Source organism: Nematolebias whitei, chromosome 13 (genome assembly GCF_014905685.2).
Source record: "Nematolebias whitei isolate Nwh7 chromosome 13, NemWhi1, whole genome shotgun sequence".
In the NCBI taxonomy this organism is placed as follows: Eukaryota; Metazoa; Chordata; class Actinopteri; order Cyprinodontiformes; family Rivulidae; genus Nematolebias; species Nematolebias whitei.
Genome location: NC_056510.1, coordinates 28,972,546 through 28,983,220, shown reverse-complemented (window position 1 = coordinate 28,983,220; position 10,675 = coordinate 28,972,546). Strand labels below are relative to the sequence as shown.

General features: G+C 40.7%; 1 protein-coding gene across 1 annotated transcript in view; it reads left to right on the top strand.

The window, feature by feature from the left end:
* si:dkey-100n23.5 (cyclic AMP receptor-like protein A) overlaps positions 1–10,675 on the top strand; it is a 77,857-nt gene that overhangs the window by 46,823 nt on the left and 20,359 nt on the right. Inside the window, exon 12 of the mRNA XM_037686578.1 lies at positions 7,671–7,818. Within this exon, the coding sequence (XP_037542506.1) occupies positions 7,671–7,818 (148 nt within the window). The remainder of the gene's footprint in view (positions 1–7,670; positions 7,819–10,675) is intronic.

The following is a 10,675-nucleotide window of genomic DNA, read 5'->3' as shown; positions in this document are numbered from 1 at the left end:
CACACACACACACACACACACACACACGCAGAAAAACACAAGGATTATAATTTATTTAGATGTTGTTTTGCTCAATGGAAAGAGGTTTCTGCGCTGTAGCGTGCATCACTTTAGAGCCGATAGTTAACAGATATCTGACCTGAACACACATGTTTAAGTATGGCATCACATGTTGTCATCTGACAATGAAAGGCCTGTCTGTGCTGCCCTGAAGGCCACCAAACTTTCACAAGAAAGCAACGCAACAACCAGCTGACGTGCTTGAGCTCAGGCTGTGCAGCTGATTGAATTTTTTTCAGTCACAGCATTGGTTTCCGTTGATTATTAAAACATAAACTTTCATAAAAGGAGGATTGTGCTGTTATAGGTTAATTAATGATGGTCTTGTTTTATGGTGTTTTTAGTCCAGCCCTGAAGGTCCAGCCTTCAGCCCCAAATCACTTTTTACTTGGCTGTTGAAAATTTAAGACAGATCTGTTTAAATTAAAGTTGGAGCTGTTTTGATCAAATATAATCTACTCGGGGTCATTTGATAGTAAAGATCTTGTGTGCTTTGTTAGTACTCAAGATAATTTGTTGGGGGTGACTCTTGGCTTTTGTCACATCAAATTTTTGGCCCAGTGAGTGTCAAATAGACTGAGTTAAAGCCATTTTTGTTTGCTTAGGTTGGTTGGTTGTGGTAGCCATCTTAAATCGAGGTGACTCCAAAAGTTAATTACCGTATTTTCCGCCGTACATGTTGCATCGCCCTATAAGTCGCATCAGTCCAAATATGTTTAATAAAGTGGAAAAATCCATAAATATGTCACTTCGCCGTATACATCGCATCTATTATGCGTCACCACAAATGTGGGCCAGTGTTGTGCCAAAAATCACTGGGCTGCCAAATGGCAGTTGCAGGAGCGTGCACGGAAGGACTTTAACAAGATTAATACTTAAAAACAATTATTTGTTTGCTTGAAATTATAGTAAAGGTGTGTCTCAGTTGAACTTTTACTTAATAAATGCACTTTGATGATCAAATTAGTTGCTTTTCGCTGCGGCAGCGCAGCAAAATGAAGCTGATTCAGTTGCTCCAAGCAGACGACGGTGGCGGGCTATAACAAGCCCATTGTGTCATTAATAGCCACTTTTATCTATTACATGATGCAACAGCATACCATACTACTCGACTGCCATCTAGCAGCTGAAAATGGTAGGGTTCAATATTTTCAGTCAGAATGAATGAAAACAGTAATATCTTAGCCAAGAATTGGTTCATAAATTTTGGGGAAAAAATCCATAAATACATAATTTCAGCATATAAGTTGCAGGGCTTGCAAATTATGCACAGAAAAAAACGTGACTTATAGTGTGAAAAATACGGAAGTTGTGTCCATCAAATGGTTACAGTCTGCGTTTTACTCAAGTTAGTTCAGGCGTTCATGAGCTAATTTTCCAAAACAGCAGACAAATGAGGGTACACGCAACATTATCACCTGCTGAGTGGCAAGAGATAAAAACGGGAAACTGAATCTTTTGTTTCAATTGATTTACTTTCTCGTGTCAAATGAAAAGTATCAAATTTCAAAAGAATCTTTTGTTTTAAATGAATCGTGATACCAAATAAGTCTTATTTCTATGTAATCCACGAGTATTGACCAAAATAACCATGGTAAATATTTGCATGAGCAGTTTGGTGCTGGGATATTGTTTAATTATTAGATAATGTTAAAACCACAAACATTTTACAGTGCCTTATAGAGCTGGATTCAATTAGTGGACTTATGTGAATTTGAAGAGCTGTAACTCCTAATAGCATTTTAAAAGCTTTGACTGAAAGAGTTTTTTAAAGATTTTTTTTTCTAACTGCCTTTTTGCCTTTTGTTTATGATCAATTTTATTTTTTACTTAGACTGAATTTTGTAATTAGCTGCTGCCAAAAGGTAAAGGTGAGTGATAATGTTTTTGCCCTTTTGAGTGTGTGTTACCAAAATATCTCAAGAATCAGTTTACAAATTTTATGTCTCCATAAGTAATTTAATGTACATCTCCAATTCTGACAAAGTTGGCAATTTGTGTAAAGTTAGATAAAAACAACAGAATGATTTGCAAATATAAACCCACATTTCTTTTACACAACCTGCACTCAGGATGTCAGAAAGAGAGGAAACGCTGTGGATGTGTGTGCGCGCACACATCCACAGCGTGAATAAAGCGTGTGGATAGAACCCAGGACCTTCTTGCTGTGAGGCAACAGTGCTAACCACTGAGCCATCATGCTGCCGTCGTGCTGTTTAGATTAACTGAAACGTGAAAGTGTTTTTTGGAAACCACGAACACCATGTCCTCCATACTAAAGAGAAGAGGGACCATTCAGCCTTTCAGCAGCATGCACTTCTAAAGCCTGACTCTCTGATGGTATGGAGGTGCATTACTGCCACTGGCATGAACAGCTTACACATCTGAAAAGGCAGCAGAAATGTAGGTTTTAGAACAGAAGGCCTCTTTTCAGGGAAGTCTTTATATATTTCAGAAAGACTGCATCCATTACAGCAGCATGGCTCTTTAGTTGAGTCCAGGTGCTGAACTGGCCTGCCTGCAGTCCAGACCTCTAAAGCAGCACTTTAGAATTTAAAATCCCTGCTGTGTGCCATATAGGGCACATAACACCTACAATTTACAAATATCTTTGGGGCAATTGTCCCTTTTTACTCAGAAAATGTCTGACTTCCTGTCAGCAGCTGCACCCCTGACAGCCTGCGAGCCTCTCTGAAGAATAAAAAAGAGAAGTAAAGCAGTCAGTCGTGGGAGGAGGAAGTGCAGCCGAGTTCAGGATGGCTCCTCCGTCTGGCTGCCCTCCACACTCAGGGAGGGAGTCTTCATCCGAGCTGTTGAAGTGCGTCTCACCCGCTGCTCCGAGGATGTTCGGCACAACAATTAGAGGCAGGCAGAAAAAGGTGAACTCTGTTGGGGAAGATGAGGGAAACGGATGGCAGGAAAGAGGTGCGGACTGAGTGGCAGCGTGGGATATTGGTTGAGATAGGGAGAGGCAGCGACTGAGGCGTTTAGCGCAGACTCTGGAGGGCGGGAGAGACGAGGTTCAAAGAGTGACTGACAGCATGATAGATGGAGGCTCTGAATAAGTGAGCGAGGCTCGGAGACGCCGCTCGAGTGCTAATGATTGACTGAATGCGTACAGGTGGCAGTGAGCTGAGACCAGGAGCTGCGTGCTGTTCTCCTGTCCGTTTATTATGGCTGACCATTTGCTCCAGATATTGTACACACAAAATCATCCCTGTTGTACACACACACGTCCCATCAGACACACACAGCCTCTCAGCCAGGCATCGCCTGCAGCCACACTCTCCTTCCCACCACTGCCTCCCCTCATTCATCTTTCATTAGCCTGGCTCACACAGGAGAAACAGCCCCCCCACCCCACCACCCCCTCCCTCTCGTCCTCCCTATCTAACCTCCTCGCCTTTTTCCTCCTCCTGTCTTATCTTGGCGTCTCTCGTACGTAATCTGTTTTTGTTTGTCTCACTCATGTCTTGCTTTGCAGACGGTTATTTTGGATACCTCTCCCCCTCATCCTCTCCGTTCTTGTCTTTTTATCATCAGCCTCACTCCTTCACCTTGTTGCCCTCCTCCTCCTCCTCCTCCTCCTCCTCCTCCTCCTCCGTTGCTTTCGGCCTTCATTCCCCTTCACAGCCCCTGCTCCTCCTCATTTTCACCTTTTTATCACGCTCTCCTCTCTTTTCCTTCCTTTTTCTGTGCCGCGCTGTTTTCTCTGACACTCGTCTCCCCCCCACATCCCCTCCACCTCCTCCTCTCCCCTCCCTGCTCTCTTTCTTCCTTTCATTCTGCTCTCCGTCTCTCCCTCGATGGAGGGGAAAAGGCTCTTCGCCTCTAATTGCGGCTGTTCCGTTGCCATGGCGCGTGTTGCTCGGCGCTGCGAGGTGCTGTCTGAGTGTGTGTGCGTGCGTGCGTGTGTGTGTGTGCGTGGCAGGCAGATGATTGCTTGCTGCCAGCTCTCGTTTCCCGGACGCTGATCGTGTTTCTTTGCGGCGGCAGGGAAGAAGAAAGGAGAGAGACGCCAGAAATAGCCCCCTTCACAGAGACTCAGTCACTCTCACCGCTGCGCTGACAGAAGCACGCGCACGCACACATGCACAGCGTTTCCTGCCTTTCTGACATCCTGAGTGCATGTGGCTGAGGTTATGCTGCATGCACACACCTTTTGGCACACACACACACACACACACACACACACACACAGAGGCAGTAATGTGTGTTTATTTATATCTACACGCGTCTGACTTCCTCCGTGATTGGGGGCGTGTGTGCGTGCGCGCTTCCTGCGTCTCTCAGGAGGTTGTGTGGGGACTCCTGATTTATTTCACCTTTAATGGGAAGTGAAATGAATGTGAGCAGCAGCTGGTCTGCTCCTCGGAGATACGGCGCCACGCTAACCCAGAAAACAAGCGGCGTTGCTCTGAAACGCTTCTTTACTCCGACAAGCGCCGAGGCACGCTGCTCTCAGCTTCATTTGCTGCGCTGTTGGTTTTATTTAAAGCTGCGTGTAGACATTTAGTTAACACCTTTAGGCAGAATGACGCAGGGTGGGTGCTCTTTAACAGGTCCAGCCTCTGGCCAACCCAACTTTTGTTGTTGTTTTCCCTCCTCTCCCTCTGTTGCAACTTTTCAGAGGTTTGTTAGAAGGTAAATGGAGACAGATTAATAGCAAATAAACCTTGAAACCTCACGCTGCAAAAGAGGATAAGGGAGGATTATAACCAGATTTGTGGAGGAATCTCTCTAATCATCAGCTGTGCTGTTCTCCTACAGTTGTCAGAAGGTTTTAAGGGAGGGGGAACGGCTTACTTGAGCATAGCTTAGTTTTACAACTAAAAGTTAAAGAGCCTTTTGCACTTGTAATTTTAAGGAGGGGGCAATAAGTTTGGGTGGGTTTTTTTCTGCTTGTCGTCATATTTATAGATGAATTGCATCCATGCATTGTTGGATTGTAAGAACCTTTTTGTAGTTCTTATAACCATTAGATGTAGTTCTTCTTGTGTTTTTACATAGAAATTGTGGATTGTGTTTGGAGTGATGCATTTACCTCCAAAGTCAGATATGGGAGAGGCAGCAGGCCCAGTTGCAAGTCTGAACACCAGTAGGGTTTTTTAATAGTTGTGCTCAGTAGCCAGTCGTAACTACCATGAGCAATGCAACTGCTAACAATAGTACAATACAACAGTAATCGCTTAATACTGGAGCTCATTTTTTGTTTAGCAAATTAGCGTTATTGCTAAAGTTTGAAACCGTTAGCAGAATAAGTTTCTGCTAAATTTGGTTTTGCCAACAAAATTTGCAAGCTTCTTCCTGTTTATTGTGGGTGTGTCTTGTAGAGTCCATTAGGCCCAGTTTTGGCTTATACATACGTGTACACGTGACAAAACGTGATTGGTCGACACAGCTGCAGCAAGCTGAAGGCACGCTATTGGTTTACTACGTGTACGCATGACAATTGTCTTAGCAGTTAGCAGGTTTAGTGTTAGCTTCTGTAATTTTTTTTATTTTTTGCAGTTTAACATTAGCAAAATTAATTTTTTTAGTTAGCGGAATATGAGTTAGCGAAGCTAACTTTTTGGTTAGCTGTGCCCACCACTGGTATTCCAGTTTAACACCGTAGATCTAAAGAACCTAAATGTCACTTAAACCTAAATGTGCAGTGTCTGGTTGACAATAAAAAGATACACCTGAATTATGCTAGCTTCAAAAGAAAACATTGGTAAAGAGTCTTAGAAACAACAGCTTTGTGCGCAGCATCTTTGAATTCTGCAAGCAGTTTCTTGGAACTCATAGCTAAGATAAATTTTTTTGCTTTTAATTAAATAATTTTGTAAACAATTTTTTTTTATTTATCAAAGTTCATGATCAATAATCCAGGTGAAAAATCCAACAAAGTTAAATCAGGTCATCTGGAAGCTTTCTTTTCTTTTCTCCTTTTTTTTTTTTGACGTTATGTCCTTCATCCAAAGGACTTCGTCAGTCCGAGGGGCCACAAACAATCTCAGTCCCACATGCAGCACATTCACATAGCGGCCCAACCAGTTTGCTGGTGTCAGCTGTAGAAGATATGAGATGGTTTGCAAACAGACAAACTATTTCATGGAGTATAAACTCTTAATGAAACTCCTGGAAAACACTCATTTGATGTACATATGTGATGATGTCATCTCAAATCAAGATGGCCACCACAGCCAACTGACCTTAGAAAATGTAAAAATGACTATAACAATCAATTTTACAAATATTGAGCTATGATTGATTGAAGTAGCTGTGAATCATCTCCAACACAAAGCTCTTACATATTTCACAAGATCTTTGCTTAAAATGTTTACATTTATTGTTGAAGTCAACCCTGTTTATATTTTGGGCCTTTATCGTCAAATTCAAAATCTTTTTGAAATATTAAGTGAAAATTAGTGGTAATAAAAGTGAATTTAAATGACTGTCCCTGTTCAGGTTGACGTCAACACTTTTATAAGATCAATCATATAAAGAGCTGCTATTACCGAAGGTTCGACTAATAATAATAATAATAATAATAATAAATAGAGATCTTATCTTTTGACTCTCAGTCAGTAGAAATGAGCGACTGTAAAATCTCACGTAAAGCCTTACTACAAGACAACAGTGATACTTTCAGACATATTTTTGGATTTGTGTCCATACAACTTGAGCATAACTTTCCTGACCCCAGATGTCAACAGCTGTGGCTGCTCAGCTCATGCTGGATGACCAACCCATGAACACAACGCTGCAGAAAATGCCGCGTGCAGTTTGATTCTCTCGCTAATAGATCAATAAAGACATTAGTGGCAGGCAAACCCGGAGAGCAGCGCTAATACAGGGTTAATCCAGGGTTAATGGGCGAGCAGTGTCGTTCACACAGACGGCCATTACTTCTCTGCCACATCACACAATATCAGTGCCTTCCCTGGTCATGCCCCAGGTTCCCAAAATTGAAAAGAAGAGGAATCGAGGATCAGCCTCATGAGTGAAGATAAAAATGAGATGTCCAGATAGATCAAGCTGGCCGCAAAGAGCTGGGAGATGTGTCAGCGGGAGGCAGGGTAACGTGGAAGAAATTTGCACATAGAAATAATAGAAGATGGGAAATTGAAATTGTGGTCAGGAGAGGCTGCAAGCCGAGCTGAGAGAAAGTGGTGAGGAGAGGAAGCGAGTTGAGCGCTCTACACGTCTCCCTGTCCTTGTAAAGTGCTGCGTGCTGTCGAAGCAGCAGCCAAGAATGTGTCAGCCCAGCCGTCTCACGCTGCCTAATGGGCTCTTAAACGCTGATATAAAGCTCGCTCGCTCTTTCACCCTCCCCTTTTCCTCTCTTGCTCCTTCTTTTTCTGCCTCCGCCACTTGCTCTCATTACCTCTCGTTCTCACCCTGTCCCTCACTCTGTCACTCACTTGTCCTCTGCCTCTCTTTCACTCGCCTTCTGTTGCTTTATCAACCTCTAGCTGTCTTTTTTTTCCTGCTGTCTTTCTTCTCTCTCTGACTTCTTCGATTACTTCGTCCTCACCCCCTAAGCCTCTCGTGCAGGTTGTTTCTTTATTTAAAACTTTACAACAGTAAAACTCAGCACTTCTCTGTCTTTCCTTCTCCTCCAGGCTCCATAACGCCTTCTACCCTTGGGACCCTTCGTTCCCCCTGACCCTTTTACACGTCCTGTCAGCACCTCTCCATGGATTGGCCAACGCTTTTGTTTTTGGTCTGGATAAAGAGTGGTGGAGCCTATTGAGCCCGACGGGCATGCAGGTACACAATGTGTTTCTTTGCTCCAAATATGTCCCAACAAAAATGTTCTCATTATTCAGTGCCTTGCCAAGTTTTGGACCCACTAATAAAATAAAAACTAGAGAAATTGTATTTCCTGCGAAAATGCAGTGTGAATACTTATTTCACAAGAACGTGATGAAAAACAGCTGAAATTAGCTAAAAACAAGAGTTTCTGAAATGTAGCTGAAATGAAAGAACAAGCCTAAATTAGCAGAAGAAACCAGAAAGAACATATATTTGCTGAATTAGGTTTAAATAAACAAAAATTAGCATAAAATTTTAGAAATTAGCTAAAAAAGCTTAAATTTGCTAAAATAATTGCTGAAAAGTAACTGAAAAGGCAAAAAGAAGATTAAACTATCAGAAGGAAGTGGAAAGAACTGGAATGAGCTAAAAAATGTGGAATTAGCTGAAAAAGTTCAAATTTGCATCAAAAGAGCTAAATAGTAGCTGAAAGAGCAGAAAAGGCTGAAAGGAGCATAACAAGCTGAAATTAGCATAAAGAAGTTAATTTGGCTGAAAGTAGCAGAAATTTACATGAAAAACTTGAATTTATCTGAAAACAGCCGAAATTAGCTAAAAAATGCTAAAAATGTAGCTGAAATGAAAGAACCAGTTTAAATTAGCAGAAGAAAGCAGAAAGAACACGATTGGCCAATTAGGCTGAACGAAGCAGAAATAAGCAGAAAAAGTGGCAATTATGTGAAAAAAGTTGAAATTAGGAAAAAACAGCTGAAAAGAAGCTAAAAAGACAGAAAGAAGCTTAAATTATGAGAGGGAAGTGGAAAAAGAACAATTTACCTGAATTAGGTTGAAAAAAGTTTGAGTGCAAAAATTCTAGAATAAGCTGAAAGTTAAAATTAGTATAAAAACAGCTGAATAGTAGCTGAAATAGCAGCAACGGCTGAAATTAGCAGAACGAAGTTAGAAGGACAAAAATGTTGTAGTTAGCAGAAAGAATCTGAAAGGAGCACAAAACAAATGAAATTAGCTGACAAAAGTTAAAAATTGCTCAAAGAAGTTGAAAGAAGTTGAAGCAGAACAAAAAAAGGTTGTAAACAGATTAAAAGAATTGAAGGATATAAAATGAGCTCAATTCATTTTCTATGAGGAAAAAGGTGACTGAAAAGGCTAAATATTTCAAAAAGCTAAAGTTGCACCAATACCAAAAATCCATTTCACCCTTCTCCTGAAAGAGCTGAACGTTTTGATTAATGATTTGTTGAAATAGCACAAAAATTGTGGAACAACAAAGATGCAGAAAAATGTACGGAAGAAAAATGGATCACTATAGTGTGAATGCTTCATCGACATTCACACAACAAGCAAAACACGTTTAATACAAATGCTTATGAATCATCACATAGTCTCCTTTGACTGAAGACCAACAAGCTGCTTTCTGTTAATATCAGTGTAATCAGAACTGGTTTATTGTGGTTGTAGTGAGTCACGTGAGATACGTGTCACTTGTTGTATGACAAATATATGGATATATATTTATGCATACTTTTCACGAGTTCTTCATCTTTCTGACTGTGTAATGCCGTGCATTGAATTTAAAGGAATGCGAACAAGAGACGTTATTACCTTTGACCCATCAAATGAATGGAATCATTTATTTTCAGAATCAAAGTTTAACATCAAACATTTACATTAATTTGGCAAAATATGAAAATAATAACAGACAGTTTCACAAATAATGAACTTCAAATCACTCGGCGGTGATTTGAGGACTTTGCTTCAGATATTTCTAAAAATATCTGCACTGATTTATGAGAGAGAGGTGAGTTTAAGAGTAAATTGAGATTTATCTTACAGAGGAAATATGTGAGGGAAATTTAATCTGTTTAACCAGAAATTGCACGCTCCGTCCGATCTCAGCTTCTCACGGTACACTTGGTCAAAATAGAACCATCTACCTGTTGATGATGAATCAGCGTCGGAGTAGTTCCTTTCTGACTCGTTTCAGCGTCTCCGTCGAGAACTACCAAACCTTCAGAGAGTCGTGCGTAGTTAGCTCAAAACAGAATTATAATCCCAAAAACCTCTGGATTCTTCATTGCTCTCTTGGACTCTTCATTGCTCTGAAACTTTCAGAACCGGCTGCACTCTCAATCTCAATCTCAAACTAACATGAACTGGGAAGTTGCCACATTTTATTTGGGTCGACTTCCTGTTCAATTTAGAGCTTTCTGATTCGTGGAAGGACCAGAAAGAGGAGTGGTTTTGACGTAAGGTGTTTATCAACGGTCGAGGTCAGAGAATGAAATTTGTTTTCACATACAGAAAAGATTATTGCAGCAACAGCAGACTTCGTGGAGTCAACTCTTGGTAATCTTCTGAAAAAGTTTAAACATGACATTTTTCTCGGTAAACATTTTAGTTGACCGAAAACCAACCTTTCACATACTTACGACTTGACTCATTTCAGACAGAAAATCAAGGAATGCTTATTCAGGTGATTTCTTCTTGGAATGAGGAATAAAAATCATTACTTACTGTTTATGTAAAATAAAGATGAGTAGTTCTTTTCAACCTATAAGCATTGAGTGAAACTAACACAATTTGATTATCAAAACATTTGTAAGACAGTAATGATTATAAAGAATTGTCTTTTCTGCTTGATTAATTCAAGAAAGAAAGTCATCAGATGGCCCAGACTTATTCAGATCAATGAACATAACAGTCTCTGTCCATCTGGTAGATTTGAGGTCATCTGGTTCACTACATGGTTCAACTTTGGAAAATTTACAATCGTCCTAAATACTTTTTGAAAGACTTTGTTGCTTCGTGTCCAAGTTTATGTCAGTTTTAATTGTTTTTTTAAGACAATGTT